Source organism: Clupea harengus, unplaced genomic scaffold (genome assembly GCF_900700415.2).
Source record: "Clupea harengus unplaced genomic scaffold, Ch_v2.0.2, whole genome shotgun sequence".
Classification (NCBI taxonomy): Eukaryota; Metazoa; Chordata; class Actinopteri; order Clupeiformes; family Clupeidae; genus Clupea; species Clupea harengus.
This window is the reverse complement of record NW_024879705.1, coordinates 1-26,275: the sequence shown is the minus strand read 5'-3', so window position 1 is coordinate 26,275 and position 26,275 is coordinate 1. Positions and strand designations below refer to the sequence as shown.

Here is a 26,275-nt window from a genome sequence, read left to right as displayed (position 1 = left end):
CAATGTGTCTAATTGAACCTAAATTCTCTGTGTACCTCCATGCCTGGGCAGTTTCAAGCCCCAACTACCGCAGAGGGGAAATACCACAGCTCTCTCTCTCCTCCTGAATTAACAAGTAAAGTAATAAAATAACTGACCCAGTATTTTGGGAAATGGCCTCTGTACCCTAAACCACTATTACTAAACCATTCCATGAAGACACCACTTTCAACCACATAAAGGTGTTTTTGTTTATTCTGTTTTCAACAAATAAACATATTGAACTAAGGCTTGTGAATTTAAACAGGCCCAAGTATATGACTAACAGTAAAGTAAAACCTCAGTGTAAAATTGAAAAATGAAGTGCTCTTACATATTTTTTTTTTGAATTCTTAAGAACATAAATACATTCATGTGTCACAACCCCCTCTCTGAAATTTCAGAACGGGAAATGCATACATTTCAACACAGTCTAAAACGGGGCAAAGGCAGGGGCTTTCACAAGGTATGACCTCAGACCAGAAAGCTGAGAGCCATGAACCAGATAAGGATATATATTCTGGATTAGAAAGTCACAGAGGGGCGAACAGCTTCAGCTCCCTTCAGTGTTGTCCCCAAAGTAAAGGCAAAATATCCCCAAAAGCTGCTTTTTTTCCCCTCTTGGAACTCAGACCTTAAGTGACGTACACAGAGCCACTCAGGTGGAGGCCACATACAGAACCAAACTACACTAATGGCCTGAGTTCTGAGGTTCATTTATACCTCATTGACAGTAGATCCCTTCACATGTACCTCACTAATGGTTTAACTAGTAGTCACAGAATGTGCAAGATACAACGACAATAATTCCACAATGGTGTGTTGGTACTAGTATACTAAGAATATGGTAAGCAATTCATAATGGCTTCAGTGCCATCTCTGGGTAAACTCCAGGAACTCTTGGTTGGATGAAGTTTGGACTTGTCATAACCATTTCAGACTATTATTTTATGAACTAACATTCTACTCAACTCCATGTTAACAGGAAGAAGAAGCTGATAAACTGGATTACTGGAATAGCAATTGTCCCTACTACTTACATAACTATTCTCTACATCTTTTGCATCTAGATGTACAATGTATCATTTAAATAAAGCAGGTAAGGGGATTACCCATGATCATGTCCTATCAGTCACATGGCACCTTCAGTCTCAATCTTGTATAAGTTACAACTAAGTTAAGTGGCCACAGACTATGACTAGGGGGTAGGTGATGTGTCATTGTGCTTTGCTGCTGCTCGCTCGGGTCTCCCTCGCGCTCCTTCTCAGTCGTCTCAGCCTTGTGTGACCCTGCTCACTTTCCCCCATGTCCTGTCTCTGCTTAGCAGTCTTGACTGAGAGGCTCTTCACATCCTCTGGGCCCTCTTCTCCGCCAATGGTGTCAAAGAGAGGCGTGGCCTCACTGGTGGTCCGCCGGAGGTTCAGACTGATTGCTTCTGCTGAGTCAATAGAAGAAAGGACAATCAAGTCTTCGAAGCCGGGAAAGACACTGATGTTATTCTGTGTGGCTGTAAAGTACAACATAGGATAAAGATATAAACGTTTTTAAGGTAATATAAAATACACAATTTAGCATTGGACTGTGATGTAATAGTGTTTATCAATACCAGTATAATACCAGTAATACCACTACTATATACTTCACACAATATACGATACTTCAGGAATGTGGGACAAAAACCTTTCTCCGGCCCAACATCTGCCTCATCCACAGCCATGGGCTGGGTCTCAGTAGAAATGGAATCTGCTGCTGAACGCTCACTTCCAAATATCCCCGCCAGCTGATCATAAAATTTACACTCAATCCATTCTCCTCCACTCCTGTGTTGTGAAGGAAAAAGATAGGGCCGAGTTGGTATGGTGATGCTCAATAACACACAGGTAAGGACCACTTCTCTTTCATAACAACACACGTTACTCTGATTTTTTGACAATGTATTGGTGGCCTTCAAAATTATGTTCAAGGCAAGGCCTTTGAGAAAACAACGTCAGTATCCTTCTCAGTTCAACAAAGGCAAACAGTTGACACATCAAAAACGCTCAGTAAATACAAGTTGCAAAGTACTTCTACTAGACACATGCTAGTAAATAGGACAAGAGAGACCTTAGATCGGTTACTTCTCCTCCCTCCCTCACCTTTGGCTCTCAGTGCACTGGCGGTAGCTGGCCTTCAGCCTCTTCACCCTGGACTGGCACTGCTCGGCTGTCCGTGTGTAGCCCCTCTCGGCCATGGCATGCGAGATCTGGGTGAAGATATGCTTGTTCTTCACACAGCCCCTCAGGCTGCTCTGGATGGCTTCACTCCCCCAGATGTCGATCAGGACTTGGGTCTCGCTGTCCATCCATGGCAGCTTTGGGCCCTCAGGGGTCCGAAGAGCAGCAGGGGCCGGTGACTCTGAGGACACGTGTCAGGCCGGGAGTTAAGACAGACAGGGGCTAAAGTTAGCCTCAGAAACTACATAGATAGGGCTAGGTCAACGCAAAAAACCTTTCATCCTTTCAACAAGAAACTTACAAATGATATAAAGCCCAATATGATGGCCCTTCAAGTGTGTTAATGAACAATGTTTCATTTGCTCATATGGTCGGTCATTGCAGTAAATACAAAATGAACAGCCACATATCCACCCTCAGGTCAAACAGTTATTGTTATGAACAGTTAATAACGGTTGCCTTATTATATTTTACCCAATAGGGAAAGGACACAATTATTTTTTCCCCCATCTTTTGTGCTGTTTAATCTGTGCTGTAGAACTCCCAATGATAAAGCTATTGCCCAGTCAACCATCCCTTGTATGTAAGAACATGTAGGAGGTGTTGGTTTACCCTCCCATACTGATGACTGATACAAGGACTTTGTGGTCCTGAGATTGGTTTCGGGTTTATCACCATCTTTAACTATACCTGACTATCTGAAAAAGACTGTCTACTGAAAATGGAACAAACACAGCACATAAGGAAACCAGTCAAATAACACATTATCAAGGCATCATTAAGACATCAAGAACTTCTGCACTGAGAACAATTGTCTAGCAGTGAAAAGAAATGCCAAATATTGCTGGAGTGGAAACTCTTGATGCTCAGAACTCAATATTTCACCTGGGTCAGAATCTGTGAAAGACTCCAGCTCTCCTGTCATATCCATATCCTCTGGCAAGCTATTCATGGAGATCTCCTTCAGGAATATCTGCTCCAGCTGTTCATAGAACTTACAATCCTCCCTGTTCATAACACACACACACACACACACACACACACACACACACACACACACACACGACACGTAACATTTGTTCAAAAATTCTTAAAACTACAGTAAAAAAAAATACCAAAATATATCTAAGGTCGGAAACTATTTAGGGACACCTTCTTACATATGGAAGACTGTAGGGTGAGAGCACCACTGAAAGGCAGCTGAATAGTTATAAACCATGGCAGGGTCTACAATTCAACCAAAACATTTGCGCCGTTTCCACACACTTTTCAACTCACTTCTCATGGTAGAACCTGGCCTTGAGTCGTTTTACTCGTGTCTGGCACTGCTCGGCCGTCCTTATGAAGCCTTGAGCCATCAGTCTCTTGGAGATGTGCTTAAAGATGTGCTTGTTCTTGAGGCAGCCTCTCAAGTTGTACTGGATGCGGTCTTCCCCCCAAATATCCAGCAGGGCCCTGGTCTCCCGGTCAGACCAGGGCATCTTGCGACTGGACTCTGCCACAGCTCTCCTGGCTGCTCGCTGGGATTCTGAAACTGAATGAAAGAGTATTTTCCACTAGGAGTCAAATCTATTTAGAACAGGGTTGTTATAGTTACGGAAATACTAAGACTAAAACTAGCAGTGAAAAAAACACTTTGTCCCGTTCTGTTTGACTTCTTGAGGCCTAATAAAAAGGGCCTAGAATAAATGGAACAAATCATATTTGATGTCTACCTTTTCCAACATCTGTATATCAAGACTTTCCTCAAAATACCTAAAAAACTAAAACTTACACTAAAACTAAATAAAAACCATACTAAAACGTATCCTCAAAATAAAAATAAAAGTACTTATGCACTCTAAAACTCAAAATACAAACTGAAACTGATCTGAAATCAAAAACCAGACTGAAAGACTAAATAAAACAAACTATATTCAAAATATTTCATAAATAAAGTGTATTATTATGTGAATCTCCACATGCCTTTTAAGAGGATGAGGTGCATTACCTGTTTCCTGATCAGAGTCAGCTGTGGTGTCTACTGATGCATCAACGCTTAAATCCCCAGTGTCGTTTGAGAAGCTTAAATGGCCCAGAATTGGCTCCAAGAACCTGTAGTACCTGAAGAGCACCGGTTTCCCGCCATGTCTGAAAAAGCCCAAGAGGAGATTTTGAAAAGTTAATGGAGACATATGAACACACATATCCTGTATAAATGATCAGATGTAGGCATACACATATACAGTATACATGCAATACAATACAAATACAGTCTACATGCACGTAGGCACACAGTATTCATACGGTCTTCTGAGGTAATAAGAGATGGACTGTTTTAGAAAGGTTACACAAACCTCAGCAGATACTTAAATCATAATCATAAATTAATAATGAAAGTTACTTTAGTGCCACACCTGAAACAATATTAAAACAATATTAAAGCTTCAGTGAGAGTTTTGGTGGATTTGCACAGACTTACATCATGCTGTTGCTACAGCGGCGGTATGTCTTCCGCAGCTTTGTCACTCTCTTGTGACACTGCTCCGCAGTTTTGGGGTATCCCATGGCGGCCATCTTCTCTGATATCTCAGCGAAGATGTGGCCATTTCGGATGCAGCCCCGCAAGTTCTGCTGGACCTCCTTGTTGCCCCAGATCTCGATCAGGGCCAAAGTCTCCGGCTCTGACCAAGGGGTAAATTTGATGCTGTCCGTTCCTGCTCGAGGAGAGCACAAGGGGGTCAGCTGTCCACTGGGACCAACCTTTCCACTGCCGCTTCAAAAGATGTTAGAACCATACCTTGTTCTTGGTCATCCTTGTCATCAAAGACATCTATGGAGAGCGCCTCATACCCAAGAACTTGCTCGAGCTGATCGTAGAATTTGTATCCCACTTTGTCTCTGCCGCATCTGAGTTAAAAAAAAACAGACATGTTCTTTGCATTAAGAGGGAAAGCTCTGACATCTTTCAAAATCCGAGGTCTGAACAACCAGTCATATCCCACATGTATACAAGAATGACTTACTTCTTCCTTTCATAACACTGACGGAAGTTCTGTCGCAGTGTTTTCACTTTCCAGCGGCACTGCTCTGGCGTCTTGGAGTATCCCAGGTCGTGCATCTTTTGAGATATGTCTGAAAACACATGGCCATTGTGCACCACACCCTTCAGGCCCCTCTGGACTTCGTCTTGGGCCCAGATGTCAATCAGCGCCAGCGTCTCGGGGTCTGACCAGGAGCCCGACGAGGATTTGTCGGGGGACATGTGGCTGCCAGGCACGTGTGAATCTGTAGGAACATACAAAATTAGCTCCATAAGATGTAAACTATTCTGCTACTTGAGGATTTGTCAGGGGACATGTGGCTGCCAGGCACGTGTGAATCTGTAGGAACATACTAAATTAGCTCCATAAGATGTAAACTATTCTGCTATTTGTGGATTTATCTTTGAAAGCGTTGAGAGAGGAAAGGAAGGTGGAGTGCAGTCAGTAATGACGTATTACACAATGAAGGTGTGCCCCTCTTAGAGAGAGAGAGTAATGTGTGAGCAGTGAGTCTTTCCACAAACATAGCACTAATATGTGTCGTCATCCCCCCCCCCCCATTTTTCTTAATCAATTTCAATTGGTATTGCCGCTATATAAATAAAATTAAATAGAATTACATTGAATTGAATAAAATGGAATTATTATGAGTGAACATACCACCTTTCTCTGAGTGGGAATCAGGGATGAAGTCTTGCACCGCTGCCTTTTTTGAGGAGGGATACTTGTTCAAGATTTCCTCCATCAGATCATAGAACTTAAACTCCACGTGCTCAGCCTCTGATGAACTAAAGACATGAAGAGACAGGATCCTCTCGTTAAGCACGTTCCACCCAGAGCAAATGTCTGGTTCAACTGACAACCCTGATATTTCCATATTGATGATTTGCCTGTTCTCTATTGCTCTTTGGCGGCCTTTCAAACTACTAGTCACAGGTTGCATTTCGTCCTTTGAAAAACTTTACTATGTTGACTATGTTAAAACCTCTACCAACAAAGTTACAAGAAATGTTACTTCCTGTGAAGATTGCCTTACCCCTGGATCTCAAAGGTTTTAGTGTCAAAGCTCCATCTATAACATCAGCACTTGGTGCCACTTGCCTCATGCTTTCTCGACACTGCCGATAGCTGAGCTTCAGCCGCTTGATGCGCGTGTGGCATTGCTCTGAGGTGCGCGAGTAGCCGTGAGCATTCAGCTGCTCCGATATCTCGGAGTAGATGTGGCCGTTGTGCGGACAGCGCTGCAGGTTCCTCTGCACCTTCTCATCCCCCCACAGTTCCAGCAGGATGAGCGTCTCGCTGTCCGACCAGGGCACCTTCTTACGCTCGTCCGTCGTATTGACCGCCGCCTCTGAGGATTGCAGATTGCAAGAAAGCATCACTGATTACCTCCAAACAGGATGAACAACACATGAGTTTAAATGGTAGTCCTGTTACATCGCAATTATTCACCACTTTAAGTTTGAGTCTCAAGAATAGCAGTTGTTTACAACTGAGCTACTAGGGAAGGTTTCAGAAAGATCTATGAACGATACAAGGAAACACGTGACTACATGCCCCCTACACACACACAGAGATAACATAGAAATCATACACGTCTCATTAACTACTAATTAACTACATTAACGAATGAACTACTACAGTGCTATAATAAGACATTGCACTTACCAATCTCCCGGTACGAGTAGACAGGAAAATCATTCTCTGTGTCTCCAGAGTCTCTGGCTTCTGCGTCTGTGTCCTGGTCAGTACTGAGTGCTTCTACATAGGAGGGTAATTCATTAACTAGCAGTTTCTCCAGTTGGTCATAGAATTTGCATTCAACTCTCTCTTTTCCAGGGATACTGAAAAAGAAGAACATAACAGTGATGTAAAATATTTCTTTGTAATAGTCTTTTTTAAATTATTAAATATCTCATGTTATTGCTTTGATCTCGCTTATCACTCACTGTAAAATGTATTTAACATTTATGGAACATTTATTTATTTACTTATTTCTGTCTCTTTTCAAGTGTTTGTACCCCCCCCCCCCCCAGCAGCTGTCTCTTAGTTTGACGATAACTGTGCTGAGCAGTCCTTTATGGTGCCAGTGCAGTTAGTACGTAATTTCCTGTTCATTTATCTCTGGCAAAATCTGTGTCAAGTGTTTTGTAACTTGTAAAATGTATTTATTTAACATTAATGTAACATTTATTTATTTACTTATCTGTGTCTCTTTACAAGTTTGTAGTCCTTTACGGTGCCAGTGCGGTTAGTACGTTTATTTTATTTTATTTATTTATCTCTTGAAAATCTGTGTGTTTTTTACAAGTGTTTGTAAACCCCCCCCCCCCCCCCTTTTTCTTTCCTACTGTGAGGCGCATTGTGTTACTTCCTTGTATGAAATGCGCCGTACAAATAAAGTTTGATTTGATTTGATTTGATTGCCTAGTTATTCTCTTTTATTTTATGTGATAAGAAAAGTCTACAACACATGCTTGTGGTTACTCACTGGTTGTTCTCATAGCACTGCCGGAAACTTAACTTGAGCCTCTTCACCCTTGACTGGCACTGCTCGGCCGTTCTGATATATCCAAAGGTGGACATTTTTTTGGAGATCATGGAGAAAATGTGTCCGTTGCGGTGAATGCCCTTCAAGTCCCTCTGTATGCGATCCTCTCCCCAGATGTCAATAAGGGTCTGAGTTTCATGGTCGGTCCATGGAATATTTTTTGTACCTGTTAAGAAGGACAAGTTGTGTACATCACCACAAATCAGTTGCTTTGGATTATAATGAATCTAGGGATTTCGTTTCTAGGACACAACGACAGCATGAAAACGTAATGCTGTGTCACAAAGTACTTTTTAAATGATTTACAATAACAGCTGTACCTTCCATGCCGGTGTGACCAAGGAACTTCAAATCGCTCTCTTCATCATGTGCTTCTCTTGTTGTCTGATCCTCCGGTAGTTGGTCTCCTACTATGATCTCTTGAACATCATATGTGACCTCAGGCATTGAGGAGGATCCTTCAGTCACCAGTATTCTCTCCATCTGGTCGTAAAATTTACACTCCAACCTATCTCCACCATTGATACTGTTTTTTAAAGAGTAAGTCGCCAATATATATTGGCATGTAAGCATGCATGTCATTCAGAATATGGACATCTATATAGATATTATATGTTGTAAAATTGTATTTGCTTTGAACAGAGAGGAAAATTTGCTGAAACCTTCAAGAACAGACTATGTTTAGTTTACTACTTACTTGTTTTCATAGCACTGCTTGAAACTCATTTTTAGCCGCTTGATTCTGGTGTGACATTGTTCTGCGGTTCTCAAATAACCACGCTCCAACATCTTCTTGGAGATCACATTGAAGATATGCCTATTGTGAACACAGTCCTTCAAGCTTCGCTGGATGCTGTCTTTTCCCCAAATGTCTATCAAGTTGAGGGTTTCTTGATCAGACCATGGGATTTTCGAGACATCATTTGTGTGTTGCGGCACATCCTGAAGGTCTGCAGCACACACAAAGCGCCCAAAAAACATGATCAAGTTCTCAAGGTCATGCATGGTTGTCATATTCGTTTCCCATTCATTAAAGGTCACATGTAGAGTGTTTGTGTTTGCATACCTGTGTATCCTCCCCAGGAGTAGATGAAAGAACATTCTGCACTGGGTTCCTCACAATCCCTGTGGAACAATGACCGAAGATTACGGATAGACTACATCAGAACCCAGTGGCATTAATAAATCACTCATGCAAGGTTTATCTCAGAGAAGCAGCTACAGAGACTGTGCAGCAATTGACAGATACCTACACATCAAGGACAAAAAAACACTCCCGCAAGATCCCCACCATCACAAGAACAACAATGGCAAACTAAACATTAAGACAGTATTACGCCCCTCCTCATAACTCCTAACCTCATAAGTGGAGACTCTGCTGACCGTTTCAGAAGCACCTCAGAGCGGTTTTCCAGAGTCATTTTCCTCTTCGTTGCAAACTCATGACCATTCAAAGTCTTCTTCAGGTATTCATTGGCCACAGCGCTTTCCTCTGATGTGCACTGTCCACCATTTCCGATCCCAGCTATAGAACGCTTCAGTGAGAGGTCCAAGAGAGATGGGCTCGAGTAAGCTGGGGGTTGAGCACCACGAGGGGTTTCATGCTCCCCACATTCTGAGGCGTCTCCTTCTGCACTGTCCCCCTTCAATTTGGAACCACGTTCATCTATCCCTTTTGCGACTCCTTTTATCTTACTTTTGTCGTCTTTGGAGAGGTCGACCGGATAGTCCAGGAAGTCTTCTTTGTTCAGGCCACCCACAGCAGACATGGCATCTGACGCATCACCAGAGTCGGCCTGTTCAGTGGCAATCACCACTCGGACGAGGGGTGGGAGGGACAAGGAGGACAGGATGTAGTCATCGCCAGTGGATGGAAGTGAATCTAAAACACAAGAAGTTGGTCTTTTAAACACCTCATCATTCGCATCCATACAAGAAGAAACAGCTCAGTAACAGTGTTATAAAGGCCATGGTTGTTTGAATGACTAGAATACCAGTGGAATGCAGATGACCACGGATCCTGTGGTGTTCCAGCAGGGTCTTGGTTTGGTTTGTAAGTGGGACAGACTGCAAACACTCTTCCAAGCTTGAGGGGTTGCAGCTAAGCCAGGACACCATCTGAGAAACAGCAAGTTACTTTATATTGTGATGTTACATAATGGGGAAAAAAACATTTTAGGAATGGTAGTATTAAGTTGGGACTGAAGCTTTTCATTGTATTTGCAGTCAATCTTAACAAAGCAAAGCAGACAGGCTACAGTCTTGAATCATTCGTTTTCTTCATATATATGTTTTTATTTTCTGCCACTACTAACCATGCCTGTATGGCAGCAAGTCAATAACATTCAAGAGGACAAGATTTTCATGGAATGAACTGAATACCTCAAAGAGAGCTCTATGTCAGTTCATCAACTTGTTAGTAATAAAACATGTTCCTATGAGGCAAGAGCATGAACATATGCCCACCCCTCTCCACAGGGTCCTGACAAATAGTACTAATACCTGTGTAAGATCTGGCACTGGTAAAAGATGTTCCAATCTGGAGAGGAAATCCAACATGAGCCTCTGTAACGCTTTGTCATATTCATAGCCATATTCCACTGGGAAGATATTCTAAGATCAGAAGCAGGAGAAGAAAAAAATAATCAATCAAACTGATTTGATATGATTTGGTTTTTAAAAATAAATATATTAGTGCAGCACAGTACAACAGAATAATGTCACTATGCACCTAACCTGAAAGAAGTGCTCCCTCTCTGCAGGATCTTTCAGCAGAGTCTGGACAAGCACCAAAAAATTGGTCTCAGACTCTTCTACTTCCTCATCACAAACCTGCAACATAACATGTGGCATCAGGATCAAATTAAGTGCATGATCAATGTTTCAGAATACAGCTAGACAGTTTTCAGTGTTAGGTCCTACCTCACTGTTCATGGCGTGAACAGGTGGGGCTCGGATGCGATCTAGGTGGGACTGAAGGGTTTTCAGATCGGCTGGGTTTTCTCCACGGCACAGCTCCAAAATTAACTGAGACAACACACATCAACAGTTGAACACACATTGTCCAGTAACTGGCAACAAAACAGTGAATGTTGATTAAATTCTGTGGTACATAGGTTGGAGTTGCATGCAACTATTAAAACACCTGGCATAGCTTACCCTGGCTCTCAAGCCCAAAATCAGCTGGGCCCTTTGACGATAGCTCAGCAGCTCTGGAACACTCTCTGTAACTGAGGTAACAAACTCTTCTAGCATCCCATAATGTTCCACATGCCTTTGCTGTGCCACTTGCCACATGGCTGCTGCAAGCAACCTCAGCGGAGGGACCATGAGCCGTAGTAATGGCAACGGGAGAAGAGAGTCTGCACGGAAGGAAACGGAGCACAGCAAATATTGTACACATTTGTCTGTTACGTTTCACTTTATTGAAATGTACACTTGTACTTGACTTACACCTGATCTTTCTATGTTTTGGTGTTGCCTAAAATAGGACTAAGTTTCATTATTATCTAGACTTTCATTTTATCAATCCTCATAACTTAAAAAGCTAGCCTATAGAACTCTTGCTTCAAACAGACAAGACAAAGAAGATTTTTAAAAGAAATGTGGTTATTTGAGTTATACATTATATATTTGATTAGGCCCCGGGAGACCACGCGGTAGACTTGTAGGCTAATAATGAGGTTGTGCTGACATGGTCTGTCATGTTGAGCAGCGATTGACACGTCAGTTTTCCTCTATCTGCTTGCATAAAGCTTCATGCGTTCAGATCTCAATTCATAGTAGCCTAGTTGTCTCCTCACTAATTGGCTGCTGTAAACAATTAATTGCTGTCCAGCAATTAAGTTCTCTACGCCGACGTTACCTTCAGCTGAAAGGCGTTAGCCTGGCTACAAGCTGCAGTCAATCTAACAGTGTAGGCTAGGTCTAGGTATTCTTTAAAAAGACATGGTAGGATATACGCACCCGCGTTGGTCATGCTTGCAAGACATCGTATCTCCATTTTCAGAAAGTTCGAACAGCTTCACAGATCCAATAAAGCTGTTAATGGATATTGTTGCATTTCAACACACGCCAAGGCTCTTTAGCTTTCCTTTTTAAAAACCTGTGCAATTGTGTCCATTATTAACAGAGGGCTGATATCACTCAAACGCTGACAAGTTAACTAACAGCAATGAATTCATTTCCACGACTTGAATCAATGTTTCTCTAATGTGATAACTGCCTTTCTAATAGCCTGCTCAAAATCCAGTCTAATCCGCTTCGGTCTGGTTCAGAGTCCTAATGAAGACTTCTCCCTCTGGTGGTGCGACCACATTAATCTGGTTTTGCTAGGCCACCACACAAACGAAACTTGATTGCTGTTTCCGAATTCCTGTTCTTAATATGAACACAAATGTTTTCAGCGCCTCCCGAATTTACGCCAATTATACATCTTTGTGAGTTCTGCTTGAAATATTTCATAAACTATGACTGTACGCGACCAGGTAGGCACCTGTCAAATTGTGACAATGTGCGTGACTTTTAATATGATACACGTACCCCGTCGCACACGAAGTACGACTGACACTGCGACAAAACAATGTGGAGTTTTGTCAGAGTAGACCTGCTCCGGTATCATTCAGCAAGATTATGGAGTCATCCCGTATGATTTAATTGCAGCATAAATGATAATTAAAAGAAGACATCCATCCCAAGTTTAGTATACAGTCGATAATGTATCTGTTTTCCTAAACATTAAAGGAGGTAACTTAATCTTGCTGGCTAAATAGTTAACACTAGCCAATTTCAACTCGGTGAACTAACGTTAACTAGTAAGACGGTCAACCATTGACAGTAAAGCAGCCAACGCTCTTTGGATCAACGGCTGTTATGGGACGGAATTCAGTACTGAAATCGAAAGGTCTGTTTAAGTTTTGAACCAGGTCAGATGATGTGAAATACAAATATTTAGTTCGTGCAGTGCATGTTCTAGATGTAACTTTGAGTCGTACGGCTATGGCTTGCAAAAGCATCTTCCATACTGAGCTAACAATGCCTCACTTGCAGTGTCAAGCATCCCGCCGTCCTCTTTGCGGCTTTTGGTACCCCCTATTCGGTTGATGGCTGCTGCGATGTTGCAAACTGTTCAGCTACGCAGAGTCGTTCATTACGGAAAACTGGAAGAGTTTGTAACGCTTGTCACCGAGGTGTTTCCTGACATACTCAGTCGTAAGGAAATGATTATGCTTATTCTGGGGTTGCGAGGAAGGGTAAGTAAATCGAATACTTTGGGTATGGGTATGTGTTTTGACACAGTGTGCTGTGTGTGTGAGTGTGAGGAGAGAGAGAGAGCAAGGGCATTTATTGACTTGTTAGGCATATATATAAGAAAAGCTGCCATATCTACATAAATGCTATACTTTTGAGTTCTACATTTGATGTATATAGCCTAACGAGTGCCAATGAAAGTTAGACACAACATCTGACCAGACCTGAAAGAACTGCTATTGTCTATACACACCAGTCCCAGTGTCATGCAGCAGTCACCTATCAGTAGTATCCATCCTATTTCAGCTGATACTTAAACTGTGCCAGGAAGACCACAAATCTGCTCCCAAGACCATCCAGCCACATATAGTCAGAATGCGGCAATTTGCTAAAGACATGCAACAAAGAGAGGTTAGTGGAATTTGATAGCTGAAGCTGTAACTTGAAAGACTATGTGATGTAAAAATGTGATGCTGAAATATGATGCCACACAGGAAAAAAACAGACTAAATTCATAGTTATTTTTGTAGAACAACAAAGATCCAAGTGTGAAGACTTTGGTTGGGAACTTCTTGGAACTTGTCCAGAACTTGTTGAAGGACATTAACACTTGGAATCATTTCTTCCAGGTAATTTGTACAATTGCATTGAAACCCATAGTTGGCTTAGTTTTGTGTTAAAACATCTATTTCATTCATCCTTCTTGCCTCTCAGGAAGTGTTCCCCTCCATGTATGGTAAGAAGTTTGATACTGCACTAGAGTCACTGATGAGCGAGTTCCTTTCAAGGCTTGAGAAAATGCTGCCAGTGCCAGACTTCAAAGAGGTACTTATCCTACTCAATTTGACTCCACCTACTCAATTTTATGCCCTGATTCATATATTTATTACTGAAGCTTTTTGTTTTCTCTGCTTCCCAGGCTGCATCATTCCTCAGTGATAGTCTTTCAGACTTAGAGCTATGTTTCCAGACAGTAACTGACCCAGATCAACTTAAACCTTTACTTCTCCATAAGCCAGCTGCCACTAACAAGTTTGACAAAGGTTGGTAGAATAATGCGTCAAATTGTAAATATGTCTAAAGATGACCTTTTTGTGTAGATTTTGTCCATTAGAGCATGTTACAAAACACGGTGGAGCTTTAAGAGAGCATTGTGTTGCTATTATACTATTATGAAGCACTATTTTTGAAATTTCTACCCTCTACCAGCATAATTTACCTTTCTCTTGTTTTCTTCCCTGTTTCAGAAACACCATTTGGAGACACCATTTTGTCTGCTCTGTCCTGTCAATCATCTACAGCTGTAGATCAACAGTCCGTCTGTCCTAACCCCAAATCTGCCACAAATGAAGAAGAAAGCTCTACATGTTTAGAGGAAAACAGTGATGTAGATGACTTTGTTGAGGAGTTACAGGAAGAATCAGAAAATAATCAGAAAGCCAAGGGGGACCAATTCACAGGAACCTCTGCAAAACCGTCTAAGGGTCGCAAGGCTGCGAAGAAACCACTTCATGAGTGTCCTTCATGTGGTAAGACGTGTCTTTCGGCAGCCGGCCTCAAAAGACACGTGAGACTTCATTCAGGAGATTTTCTATTGAGTTGCACAAGCTGTAAAAGGAGATTTAGTACCGAAAAGGCTTTGAACAAACACTTGCAAGTCCATGCAAACTCTTCTGTCTCAGACAAAAGGAGTAAAACATCCAAAGTAAAAGAACCTGTTCCTTGTTGTTTGTGCGGTAAATCTCATACCAAACCCAATCCACCTGCTTGCGATCAGTGCGGGAAACGGTACTGTACCTACGTGGGTCTCTACAGACACCGTAAACTTCACTCAGGGGAGCGACCATACCTCTGTACTCTGTGTGGGAAGGGTTTTGCTTATTCCGACATACTGAGAGCACACATGCGGACGCACACTGGGGTGCGATCTCATAGCTGCCCTGTCTGCGAGAAGAAGTTTGTTCAAGGAAGTGGTCTGGTCAGGCATCTGAGAACGCACACAGGTGAGAGACCCTATGCCTGTAAAACATGTTCAAAAACCTTCCTGAGCAAACCAGAGCTCGAGCTACACACTCGAACGCACACTGGAGAAAGGCCTTACCACTGTTTGCAGTGTGGGAAACGTTTTGTGGCATCCACTCACCTGATAAACCACATGCGGACTCATACGGGGGAGCGTCCTCACAGCTGTCCCCACTGCGATAAGCGATTTGGGCTTCCCGATCAGCTGAGAAAGCACCTGCTAGTACACACTGGTGAGAAACCGTACGAATGTCCAGAATGTGGGAAGAAATTTTCACAGCAAGGCAACATGAAGACCCATCTGCGAACTCACATATAGACTGTAACGGAGCTCCATGGAGCAATAAACCCACCTCTTACTGATAACATAATGTGTTTATGTTGAATGTGCAAAAACATACTAAGACTTCAAAGTCTTTTTCTTGATTCTTTGTGGCTGGAGTTTTAGTGGTTTTTTTTGTTTGGTTATGTAAGGACAACTTACTGAAATTTACTTCAACAAAACTCCAAACCCCACAAGACCCAGGTTATCTCTAATGCTCCACCATGTCCCTTCACACTGATCAAAGAAGCGTTTGTTACATAAAATAAATCTGATTTCAAGATCACACTACCTGTGAGTAGGATGACCCAAGTGGTGGTTTGTTAAAATCATGTTGTGAGTTGAGTCCTTTGAAGCGTAACAGACATTAGCTCCATTACATTACCTATAGATGATCTGTAGACAATCTTGCACCCAATGCCTCAGGACAGTTACTGTAGAGATGGTTTCCCAAAGTGTGGATCAGCACAGAACCTTTTATCCTTCATGTCTTTAAGGCCACACAAAACCCTACTTTATCACATCTGAAGGCATCACAAAAGTAGTTTGTAGATGCAATGAGGTTATTCAATGTGATCGAACAACACAACAAATTAAACATTAAAAACATTTATTAAGGAGCACGGTTACAAGGTAGCTCTTTGAAAAATGTAAAAAATAAGCTAATCTTAGACTTGGTCATGAATAATAGTTTTAATCTAAACCATGAAGACCTTTTGGTTTCTGAAACATGGCATACAGTATGTGTTTTTCACTGGGCACAGTTTTGATCAACATTAGATAATATAGCCTGCAGCTATGTCAAATCATAACTGGCAGGGGGGGGAGAAATCATACCACCCGGAATACAGCACAAGGTTTGACTGCCATTTTAAAAGGTCATCAAGCTAAAAGGCAATTGTCAAATGGAATGGTTACAATACATTTAAACCTTAAAATGTACCAACCAATTGCAATTCTGAACATATGTGACTTCATGGGAATCACCAGAATCAATTAGAAGAAGCCTTTTGGAGGAAGTGGCTAAAGGACAGTGGAAACATGACTTCTCAGCCAACACTTTTCTAAACTACTGACCAACTTTTCTACCACTGAGGTTACCACATGGCACTAGATAGCCAAGTGCAGAGTTATGGGGCAGTGATCGCTGCCCATGGCAGTGTTGCGGATCTTGTTGTCACACAGGTTAGGCAGTAGGGCCTTCGACAGTACAAAGTAGTCCAGTCGCCATCCCACATTCTTGCCACGTGAATTCATCATGTAGGTCCAGAAGGTGTAGGCGTTGGCCTGTTCTGGGTACAGCTCGCGGAAACTGTCCACGAAGCCAGCATCCAGTAGCTCAGTGAAGCCCTCGCGTTCCTCAGGGGTGAAGCCAGCATTCTTGCGGTTGCCCTTGGGGTTCTTCAAATCGATCTCCTGGTGGGCCACATTCAGGTCCCCGCACAGGACCACAGGCTTGCGCTTGTCCAGGTCGCTAAGGTAGGCTCTAAAGTCTACATCCCAGGTCTTGCGGTAGTCGAGCCTCACCAGGCCACGGCTAGCATTGGGCACGTAGGCAGTCACCAGGAAGAAGCTGGCAAACTCGGCAGTGATGACACGACCCTCCTTATCATGTTCTTCCTTTTCTGGAAACAGGGCAGAAAAGTTCCAATGGATAAGAATCAAGTCAGGAGCAACGCTAATGAACGTCTACCCAAACCATACACTGAAAATCACTTTATCAATTTGCCTATGCAACCTACAACCACTTTAACCATGTAACTGAAAACAGAAACACCTTTTCAAACCTCTTTAACATATTGTCTTAATCAGATCTCAAATGACTGCTTCTTCTTAACCACATAAACCACTACCCACAGCTTTCCAATGGACAGTCCAAAGGATCTGATTCGTCCGTGTAATCCTGATCAAAAAGGACCTAAGATACAGTCTGCAGCGCCAAGTAAGACTTGCCATTCCGATTCATCAACTTATTTCCTTATACCGTAATCAAATGAAACCCAATATATCCCCCCCCCCCCCCCCCCCACACACACACACACACACGCAAGCAGGAATGACTGGGGTACATACCAATGCCATAAGTAACATTGAGGGGCTCTGTCTTGCAAAGCATAGCCACTCCACTGTAGCCCTCCTTTTCCTCAGAGCCTGACCAGTACTTGTGGGGGAACTCAGGCATCGAGGTTATCTCCTTAGGCAAGGACTTCTCAGCACACTTGGTCTCCTGTAGGCAGATCACATCTGGGGCTTCTTCACGTACCCACTGGTCCAAAGGAAAATAAGAACAACAGATGTGAGAAGGGCGATCATGGTGGGTTTTTTTTTAATCTAATCTGCATGTGTATATGTGGAGGTGCAACTGGTTTACCAAATCTCTACATAAAATGTGGCTGCTGTACTAGATGCTGGTAAAATAGCATTGCTATCGAATGGCATGATATTCTGTTTGACCATAGGCCAGCTAGGAAAAGCTGCCAGCTTTCCAGGAAGTAACGCAGTCCAGTGAGGGTTCAAATAGATGCTACTATCCCAACACAAAACAGTAATATTGAATCTGCTATATGCTAATAAGTAGGGCCAATGATTTTCCGTTTCACATTTGGTGAATTCCGTTTTTTTTCCGTTTCAGCTCATTTTGTTCACCCTGAGGTAGATTGATGGCTTAAAATGAGTGAATAATATGTGCCCTTCTTAGATTGTTGTTTGCCAGCCATCAACAGAACAGAAGACTAAACATTTTTTGTTTTAAATGCGATTGGGAAGACGAGCGCGTGAATGTGACTGAATGTGGCTTTAGCGGAAATCTGTGGGTCAACCGTTGAAAAGGGGGGCGTGGCCGGAGCAGAGTTCAGCGCAGACGTGACATTTTCTCAGTGGTTTTGTTCTTTAATTAATGTTTGTTCATCGTTGCAATCGTTGTTGTGTTTATTTGAAAGAAATATAGCCTTGCAGCCCAAAATACAGGGGAATTTGGGCGATTTGTATGAACAAAATGATGTTTCCGTTTCAAAGGTGCAATTCCGTTTCAAAGTGTTCATTCCGCGAATTCCGTCCGTTTTCCGTTATCGCGGAAAATCATTGGCCCTAAATAAGGCACATGTCATTCTATCAAACAACCTAAACAGACCACTACCCAATCACATTCTGACACTTACATCAAGACCCTTCTTCTTGACCCATGCACGAAGGCCATCCACATTCCAGGAGGTGATCTTCATGTTGGCAGCACTGCCATCCTTACTGGTTAGCTTGTCTGGGGGGTCTTCGTACAAGATAGGGGCCTCAGGCTCCTTCCCTTTCTTCCCCTTCTTGGCCTCAGGGGGCGCTGCAAGAGATTAAATTGATGATCCAATAAGTCACACACAATATCCTCCAAACTAATTCACCAACCCATGAGCACCTAATCAATGACAAAGTGCAATTCACAACAATCTTGACATAGCCCTTACATTTTAGGTTTTATTTGTTAACCATACCTGCGGCGTTTCCATTTTCTTCATCGACGGCGTCTTCGACTTTCTTTCCTCGCTTGGACATATTTTCACAGCGATGACCACACACTCCCCTCAAGCACACAACACGCACACACAACAACACACGAGAGACTGCACAACCAAAGTAGTGTTAATGCCATGAAAATGTAAAAGAAAAATGCATCCTCTTTCCTTAAACACGCACATGCATAGCCCTTTTAATCTGTATCAGTATCAAACCATTCTGCTAGGCTATCATATTCGTTTTAATTTCAAAAAGGTTTCTGAAAGGACACAATTAGCTCGAGACCGACGAAAGCATATTTATTACATATCCCTTACCCTAAAACATTCAAACCTACCTTATCCAGACAAATTAAGCTTCCTAACTTGATCGTGAATGTCTGCTGCCGAGGATTAAAAGGTGCAGAACTGGCTAGCAGAGCTAAGGTTACAAAGACTTATTTAGGCTGAAAAGAACAATTAGCCTGCTAAACCTAGCTACAATTAGCCTGCTGCACGACAAGGACACAAACGCAATCAAGTGCACATCAATGTATGAATTACTATTATCAGGATTACGCGTCAGTGGAAAAGACAACAGCACAATCTCAGATCTGGCTGGCAAAATTGACGCCGCAATTGCGTCGATCTTTAAAATGATTACATAAAGACAACGTCTGAATGAATGACTGCCACCCTCCACTAGATCGCAAAAATCTCTGCTGTGTTACGCTGCATAATCATTGAAATAGTTTGAAGTTTATATATAATCACTTTAACATGCAGATGGAATGTAGTGAAAGTAGACCAAATATGTCATAAACTCACCTTGCACTTTCAGAACTATCGTGCAAATTGCACCACAACTACAAAATATCCGCGATCACTTTCATTTGCAGGCAGCAACAAAGCAGAACATTACAAGCAAGCGTGGTTGTCGATGTAGCGGTCCAAGCTGTTGCCTGATAGTATTTATATTCTGTACACGTTGTTGAGAGCGAATGCGGCTCTTTGAGTTGCGCTTTATGCATTCGTGTTAAATAGTATTATCTGCTCCGAGTTTGATTCAATTGGTGTTAAATATGTACTGGACTTTTTATTTCAATTTTGTTCAGGAATTATGAATGGGTGTTTGTTATGGTCCTGTTGAAGAGAACATGGCGTACAGGAAACTGCATCGTGTGTAATACTTTTGAAGTTGTAGATTAAGGTAAATTAAATAGTACGTTTATATAGGCTGTTACATTTAGCAATTGAATTTCTATTGAATTGTCTGCACTCGCCATGCAGTCAAGCTCCTTAACTCGGTATGAGCAACAAGATGCACTAGGGTTCGTTTCAACTTCATATTGAAGTGTTATAAAAGATTGTACTTGCCAGCTTAGTTCACAGTCTGCACGGTATTCGCGACAACCTCTATTCCACGCTTTCGTCTTGTAGTGTTGCCATGACGGTAGTTATCGGGTTTGAAGGAAGTGCCAACAAGATTGGCGTGGGTATCGTGAGGGATGGCGAGGTCCTCTCGAACCCCAGGCGCACTTACATCACTCCACCTGGCCAAGGTAAGCGGGCAGAAACTATACGCGAAGACTGAAGTTTAACCGTTACAGAACGTACATGTTGAATGAAACCTATGTTAATGTGACAACTTACAGAACGTACATGTTGAATGAAACCTATGTTAATGTGACAAATGTTAACCCTTGGATCTTTATAGGGTTTCTGCCCAGTGAGACTGCGAAACATCATCGCTCGGTGATTCTCACAGTTGTTCGAGAGGCATTGGATGAGGCTGAGCTGTCTCCTGCCGATATTGATTGTGTAGCCTACACCAAAGGCAAGTTATATGTGTTTTGTTTGTTTGTCAAGTAAATAGCTTATCACTTTAAAATAACTTAAATTATAGTCAACTGTCACGCTCCAAACCTGCAGGCCCAGGCATGGGTGCCCCTCTCGTGACAGTGGCCCTGGTCGCTCGGACACTGGCCCAGCTGTGGGGGAAGCCACTGCTAGGCGTCAATCACTGCATCGGGCACATAGAAATGGGCCGTCTCATCACTCAGGCCAACAACCCCACTGTGCTTTATGTCAGTGGGGGCAACACACAGGTCAGCACTGGCCAAAAGAATGGCAAAATATGGATGCCTCAATAGAAGAATGTAGATTTTACAACAGAAATATCTTTCCACTGACCAATCGGGCTGTCTTGTATTTTAATGCATGCTGTAGGCATGAATACTAAACGTATTGACGATTACCTTACGGTGTGTTGCATGTATTGACCTGCTGTCACTGTCTATAGGTGGTTGCTTTCTCTGAGCGGCGTTACAGAATATTTGGTGAGACTATCGATATTGCAGTTGGAAATTGCCTTGATCGATTTGCTAGAGTTATCAAAGTAAGTGCTTGTTGTTTTTAACTCGATGTCAATGTCACAATTTCTTTGTCTTACAAACCTTTCTGTGCAAGGTATCCTTAAGCACTATGCCTTTAACGGCAAGTCTATCTTTTTTTAAAAGATGAAGATCAAATTTAGTTTTTGTACCGATATTCCAATCTGTTTCTGTTTATGCTGTTTTTTTTTGTTTGTTATTTCCTTTGGTGGCAGATATCAAATGACCCTAGTCCAGGATACAACATTGAACAGATGGCTAAAAAGTAAGAAAATCTGTCAATTTGGTATAAGTCTGCTCTGGGGCTTGCTCTATTATTCCTACTTTCTGTTCAGCTCTAATGTATTGTTCTCCCTGACCCTTGCTGTTGCATGTGGATTTATGTTGTTATTGTTTGTTTGTTTGGTAGGTTAATTGTTTTTTGTTTTAGGTTTTTGCTTTAATTCCAAATCATTGTCCGTTAGTCAGAAGTGCAGTGTGGTGGTCTGTGTGTCCTTCAGGGCAGTCAGTGGAGCTGAGTCAAATATGTCGCTATGATATGTCATTTCTGTGTGTGTATGTGTGTGTGTTTGTGCATTTTAGGGGCACTGAGTATGTAGAGCTTCCATACACTGTAAAGGGAATGGATGTGTCTTTCTCTGGAGTATTGTCATACATTGAGGTAAGTCAATGGAAATTGTGCTCAATATTTCACGGTGCAAATATCTCTTATGTTTGTCTTTTTTTCACTTTGGATGACAAGGATTGTTGAGAAATCTCCTGTGCTGTGTGTGTGTGTGTGTGTGTGTGTGTGTGTGTGTGTGTGCGTCCACGCATAAACCCTAGGAAGCAGCTCATAAGATGTTGAGTTCAGGACAGTGCACAGCAGAGGACTTGTGTTTCTCTCTTCAGGTAACCACCTCATGCACACAATTAATGCAAGTCTATTAATAACTTACCTTCTAGCGGAGAGTACAAATGTTGTCATTATGAATGTAATGTACAGTGTAAGCTTGTGTGTAAAACAGTAAGTACAGGAACTTTTAGTTGAGCATGTCCATGCAAGTCAGGTTTAAAAAGAGAAAACCACCTATTTCCTTCCATCTTTCACTGGAAACGGAAACACATGTGAGACCTCAGGAACACTACATGTTGCATGATTGAAGTATACATATCTCAGAGCCTTGCATCTCGCTTTCCTCCCAGGAAACCCTGTTCTCCATGCTGGTGGAGATCACAGAGAGGGCCATGGCCCACTGTGGGTCTCAGGAAGTGCTTATCGTCGGGGGCGTAGGCTGTAAGTCACAAAAATAGCCACTAAGGCAGGCAGTGGTAAAAGAATAATTTGCTAATTGAGAGGAGCTCTGTTTTTCAGTGAATCTGTTTGCAGAATGAGGTTTTATTTTTAAAGCTTTATTTGGTTTATCCCTTCTCTATTGCAATCTCCTTTCTGTCTGTTTTGTTTTGGAGTTTTTTGGAAAATCTTTGCAGGAAAATCTGAAAAATGCCTTTTCCTCATTCTCTGTCTTTGCTCCACCAAAGGTAATCTGCGTCTGCAAGAGATGATGGGCATCATGTGCAAAGAAAGAGGAGCCAAGCTCTTTGCCACAGATGAGCGGTGAGATTTGGCCTAGTCACAGACCAGCCATACAACTAGTGGTTTTTAAGAACATTTCACAACCACTGCTTTCACACGCTTACCTCTACTTCAGCCTGGACCTCCTATAATATAATAATAAAGAAGTGGTTAATGCGCTTGTTTATGTGTGACAGAGAATCCCGTAACTATACATTTATAAAGCAGGAATATAATCCTATTTACTTAAAACTCTGCTTCAGTAGTTGTGGTAGAGGAAGGTGGTGGTGGCTGCGTGGGCTTTTTTGTGCACTTTAAGTTGATTTTAGATTCCCCGGTTTGTGTTTACAGATTTTGTATTGATAATGGGGCCATGATCGCACAGGCTGGCTGGGAGATGTTTCGCTCTGGTTATGTCACTGAGCTGCCTGACTCTTGGATCACTCAAAGGTAATCACTTGGCCATTTAAACTTATGTCGCACCTTATGTACGTATGAATGCACAGAAATATGTACTGTATGTATGTATGGAATTATATACATACAACTATACATACATATACAGTATATTTATGATTAAATGTAAACTTTGAATGTATTGCCCCAATAGTATAGATATGTTCTTTAAATTCTTCATTTACATCTAAAGGCCCCGTCACACCATGACGTTCTGGTCAACGTTCTCTGAACTTTCTAATCGTTCAATTTCGAGCGTTCTAGGGCGATGTGGACACATCTGCCGTGTTACTAACGAAATAATTGCGTAGGACTGACACATGACTAGCGTGGGACTGACGCATGAGGAGTGTGTAACACCGACCAAGTGACGTGTCACTGGTGTAGGTGAAACCGGGGTTGCTACATTAGTTTAATTAAATCAGTCTCATGAAATTTAATAATCATTAAATTTAGTATTTAATATTTTATAATTAAATTACTAAAACAATGAAAAGCTCTAGTTGTACCACTATGCTACAGTCTAAGTATAGTATCACAATACTATAGTACTACAATATCACTACAAAGTCTATAACACTTCATGAAACAACCAGAGAAGTGAAGGCATTTGAAGTACTTGATTGGCGGAAAATGGCTTTCAGTGGAATATTGGAACAACAACAGACAAGACAATTGTTTAAGTCTAAATAAACAATTTATTAAAGGTAACAAACAGTAATTAATGGCTAATACTAATCATATAAACAACTGAGTATAACCATGAAACAAGGCACAAAGTGGAGTTGGGAATACAGAGGAGGGGGCATAAGATCCTCCTCGTCTCTGTGTGTGTGTGGGTGTGTGTGTGTGTGTGCGTGTGCAGGTATGCGCGGTTACGCGCTAACTGGAGAAAGAGGGAGAGGCTATGCGCAAGCGCACAGGCGATAGATAGTATATGCGTGAATGAATATAGTGCGCAGGGCATCACCTAGATTGGGGGTGGTCAGCGGATGCGAATGCAGATCCGAGGCCAGCTTTGCCTGTTTTAGGCGCCAGTTTAAGTTGGAGGATGGGCACAAATGCAATGAGTAGACAATGGATTCTTATCTCGAGGGTAGAATCCAGGCTATAGGCCTTTAACGCAATACAAAATGTATAAGCAGCACTTAAATCGCGATGTGTACGTGTATACGTTCAGATGGTGATTGAGGGAGTTAGAGAGAGAGATGGTGCATGCACGTTCTAACAAAATAGCAAAGTAAAAGAAAGCAAGATAATGTCACGGTTACAAACCGTGCAAACTGTGAATTACAAAGTGCGCATTTAAATCATAAATGAAATAAAACAAGGATACTTTCACACAGATATTAACACACATATAAGACTAATCTCTGCCCAGATGTCAGCCTTACTTGATTAACGCTCTTGCTCAGCGTTAAACGGTGTATTACGGAATTCCAACTGAACAGCGCGGGACGCAGGTTCGGGGGAAGATGTCCGTGTCCTTCCTTAGCTCGTCAGCTGAAAACTCGTGCAGGCCTAGGTGGGCATCAGACGGTCTTGAAGGAGGTAGAAGTTAGTTGTTCGTCGACGTGGAGAAACTAATAAGGGAAGCCGGTCGCCTTATCTTACTCAGAACACTGCTGGGCTGCAGTATAATTTTACCGGTATATCTTAGGCTGCAACTAAACGAGTCAAGTCAAAGTATTTTCGTAACTTCGGCCAAAAGTTCAATACGGTTCGTTGTTGCGTGGTCCTTTGTTCTTCTTCTGCAGAGAGGGTATCTCTTAAATGAATGGTGTTTACTGTTGTAAACCCACCGCCAGAGAGACAGATATGTGGGTTTTTCGTGGTTTTAAAGGGAAAAATGCGTCACCTTATTTATCACCTTGCGGTGACCAATACCGAGTGAATGAAATGTAGATAAGAAAGTCAAAGTGATAAGAGAATTGTGGGTAATGTAGTCTATGGTAGGACATTCACTTACATCCCCCCTTTGGTCTCAGGGCTGGGATTGCTTCGTAGTCCATGAGAGCAACAGAAATGTGCATAGTCCATAAATCCATAGTCCATCAAAGTCTCTTATTCCTGCTGACACAAATAGTTCGTAAAAAGGCTTTTGACATCTGGGCATCATAAAGGCTTTTGAACATCTGGGCAGATGGCATTTCTATACCTTGTGTTATAACAACAAACATTCAAACAACATTCATACACCTCAAACTTAAAACACACTTAAAATATTCATGGAAAGGAAGGAAGGGTTGTTAGCTTTGAGGGTTAACAGGCCTATTCCTTGAGAAAGTTAGTGGCAGGTTTCGGTGTGAGGGAGGTCTGAACACCACTGCGCTGGAAACTTTTGGGAATATTTACTATGGTGTTGAGTTTTGCGTGTAGTGTTGTTTTTGTTTGTGTAGTGTGTATGCAATGCCTATGGGGTTAGCGTGGCATGCAAGGTTAGTGGGTGGAGTTAGAGTGTTAGTGTCTATCCACCCCCCTTTGGCGTAGAGACGGCTCAAAGGGTAGAAAAGCTCGCAGAGCTGTTTTCTTTGAATATCCAGTTAGGGCATCAGCCTTTTTCAGCTGTCGCTGGATTTCATTTTCGAACCCAGGATATGGCTCACATGGTGAGGGGTCTATGTCATCTTCCGATGAAACTGAACTTCTGGGTGGACAGCGAGAGCATAGATAACCATATTTTCTCTGTGGGTCGGCACTGCAGACCTGTTCGTTTCGCAGTGTCTCATGTGGTTGACGTAAAAGGGACTTCTGTGGGTCTAGTACATCCACATTGGATTCAACATATGAATGTTGAATATCAGCCGTGGTCAGGACATGGATCTCAGGAGGGCTAAGCTGCTCCTAGTGGCAACCGATCCTGTCACACTGAACCTGTCGGCCTCCTGCTAGATTGGCAGGGTTTGGAAAGATGAGCTGCCCGTGATGGCAGTCAATGAGAGGAGCCAACACCCAAAAACTGTGAGAAAGACGCCCTATGTGTGTTAGGTCTA

The 26,275-nt window shown here is 42.3% G+C and overlaps 4 protein-coding genes across 11 annotated transcripts; 2 read left to right on the top strand and 2 right to left on the bottom strand.

Moving 5' to 3' along the window:
- Positions 1–340: 340 nt before the first annotated feature.
- zgc:113263 (uncharacterized protein LOC503753 homolog) lies at positions 341–12,328 on the bottom strand. Of its 6 annotated transcripts, none has more exons than XM_042704660.1 (23): positions 11,772–12,328; positions 10,965–11,167; positions 10,728–10,832; positions 10,542–10,637; positions 10,308–10,418; positions 9,800–9,923; positions 9,165–9,687; positions 8,872–8,930; positions 8,503–8,755; positions 8,126–8,331; positions 7,746–7,971; positions 6,923–7,098; positions 6,356–6,605; positions 5,915–6,042; positions 5,237–5,498; positions 5,011–5,120; positions 4,693–4,927; positions 4,222–4,361; positions 3,510–3,765; positions 3,117–3,238; positions 2,154–2,412; positions 1,699–1,838; positions 341–1,525 (listed from the first exon to the last, which is right to left on the bottom strand). In XM_042704660.1, exons 1-23 carry the CDS (start codon positions 11,806–11,808, stop codon positions 1,236–1,238), a joined length of 4,311 nt encoding a protein of 1,436 aa, XP_042560594.1. In that variant the 5' UTR covers positions 11,809–12,328; the 3' UTR covers positions 341–1,235. The 6 variants fall into 6 exon arrangements, with proteins under 6 accessions (XP_042560594.1, XP_042560595.1, XP_042560597.1 ...); XM_042704661.1 differs by having other exon boundaries at positions 5,918–6,042; XM_042704663.1 differs by having other exon boundaries at positions 8,126–8,313.
- Positions 12,329–12,406: 78 nt separating this feature from the next.
- Positions 12,407–15,709, top strand: LOC122129926 (zinc finger protein 436-like). The gene is made up of 7 exons (XM_042704655.1): positions 12,407–12,708; positions 12,855–13,057; positions 13,362–13,466; positions 13,586–13,684; positions 13,770–13,880; positions 13,975–14,098; positions 14,303–15,709. Exons 1-7 carry the CDS (start codon positions 12,678–12,680, stop codon positions 15,394–15,396), a joined length of 1,767 nt encoding a protein of 588 aa, XP_042560589.1. The 5' UTR covers positions 12,407–12,677; the 3' UTR covers positions 15,397–15,709.
- A 283-nt stretch (positions 15,710–15,992) lies between these two features.
- Positions 15,993–19,834, bottom strand: apex1 (APEX nuclease (multifunctional DNA repair enzyme) 1). 2 transcript variants are annotated; one of them, XM_042704658.1, is made up of 5 exons: positions 19,707–19,834; positions 18,879–19,007; positions 18,558–18,727; positions 17,473–17,665; positions 15,993–17,024 (listed from the first exon to the last, which is right to left on the bottom strand). In XM_042704658.1, the coding sequence occupies exons 2-5, from the start codon at positions 18,937–18,939 to the stop codon at positions 16,510–16,512; spliced, it is 939 nt and encodes a 312-aa protein (XP_042560592.1). In that variant the 5' UTR covers positions 18,940–19,007; positions 19,707–19,834; the 3' UTR covers positions 15,993–16,509. The 2 variants fall into 2 exon arrangements, with proteins under 2 accessions (XP_042560592.1, XP_042560593.1); XM_042704659.1 differs by lacking the exon at positions 19,707–19,834 and adding an exon at positions 19,238–19,606.
- A 109-nt stretch (positions 19,835–19,943) lies between these two features.
- Positions 19,944–23,477, top strand: LOC122129927 (O-sialoglycoprotein endopeptidase). Of its 2 annotated transcripts, none has more exons than XM_042704657.1 (11): positions 19,944–20,088; positions 20,319–20,440; positions 20,596–20,715; positions 20,811–20,986; positions 21,181–21,276; positions 21,487–21,536; positions 21,854–21,932; positions 22,097–22,162; positions 22,457–22,547; positions 22,793–22,868; positions 23,178–23,477. In XM_042704657.1, the coding sequence occupies exons 2-11, from the start codon at positions 20,326–20,328 to the stop codon at positions 23,278–23,280; spliced, it is 972 nt and encodes a 323-aa protein (XP_042560591.1). In that variant the 5' UTR covers positions 19,944–20,088; positions 20,319–20,325; the 3' UTR covers positions 23,281–23,477. The 2 variants fall into 2 exon arrangements, with proteins under 2 accessions (XP_042560591.1, XP_042560590.1); XM_042704656.1 differs by having other exon boundaries at positions 19,944–20,209; positions 23,178–23,476.
- Positions 23,478–26,275: the final 2,798 nt, after the last annotated feature.

Coding starts and splice junctions, on each gene's coding strand:
- LOC122129926 (XM_042704655.1), top strand. CDS start 12,678: ATGGGACGGAATTCAGTACTGAAATCGAAAG. Junction 13,685..13,769: donor CTTGGAATCATTTCTTCCAG/GTAATTTGTACA, acceptor CTTGCCTCTCAG/GAAGTGTTCCCCTCCATGTA. Junction 14,099..14,302: donor CACTAACAAGTTTGACAAAG/GTTGGTAGAATA, acceptor TCCCTGTTTCAG/AAACACCATTTGGAGACACC.
- LOC122129927 (XM_042704656.1), top strand. CDS start 20,163: ATGCAGTCAAGCTCCTTAACTCGGTATGAGCAACAAGATGCACTAGG. Junction 20,716..20,810: donor TTGTGTAGCCTACACCAAAG/GCAAGTTATATG, acceptor CCAAACCTGCAG/GCCCAGGCATGGGTGCCCCT. Junction 20,987..21,180: donor TCAGTGGGGGCAACACACAG/GTCAGCACTGGC, acceptor CACTGTCTATAG/GTGGTTGCTTTCTCTGAGCG.
- zgc:113263 (XM_042704660.1), bottom strand. CDS start 11,808: ATGGAGATACGATGTCTTGCAAGCATGACCAACGCGG. Junction 2,413..3,116: donor TTTCACAGATTCTGACCCAG/GTGAAATATTGA, acceptor ACGTGTCCTCAG/AGTCACCGGCCCCTGCTGCT. Junction 1,839..2,153: donor CAGTGCACTGAGAGCCAAAG/GTGAGGGAGGGA, acceptor TTCACAACACAG/GAGTGGAGGAGAATGGATTG.
- apex1 (XM_042704658.1), bottom strand. CDS start 18,939: ATGTCCAAGCGAGGAAAGAAAGTCGAAGACGCCGTCGATGAAGAAAAT. Junction 18,728..18,878: donor AGAAAATGGAAACGCCGCAG/GTATGGTTAACA, acceptor AATCTCTTGCAG/CGCCCCCTGAGGCCAAGAAG. Junction 17,666..18,557: donor TCAAGAAGAAGGGTCTTGAT/GTAAGTGTCAGA, acceptor CCTTTGGACCAG/TGGGTACGTGAAGAAGCCCC.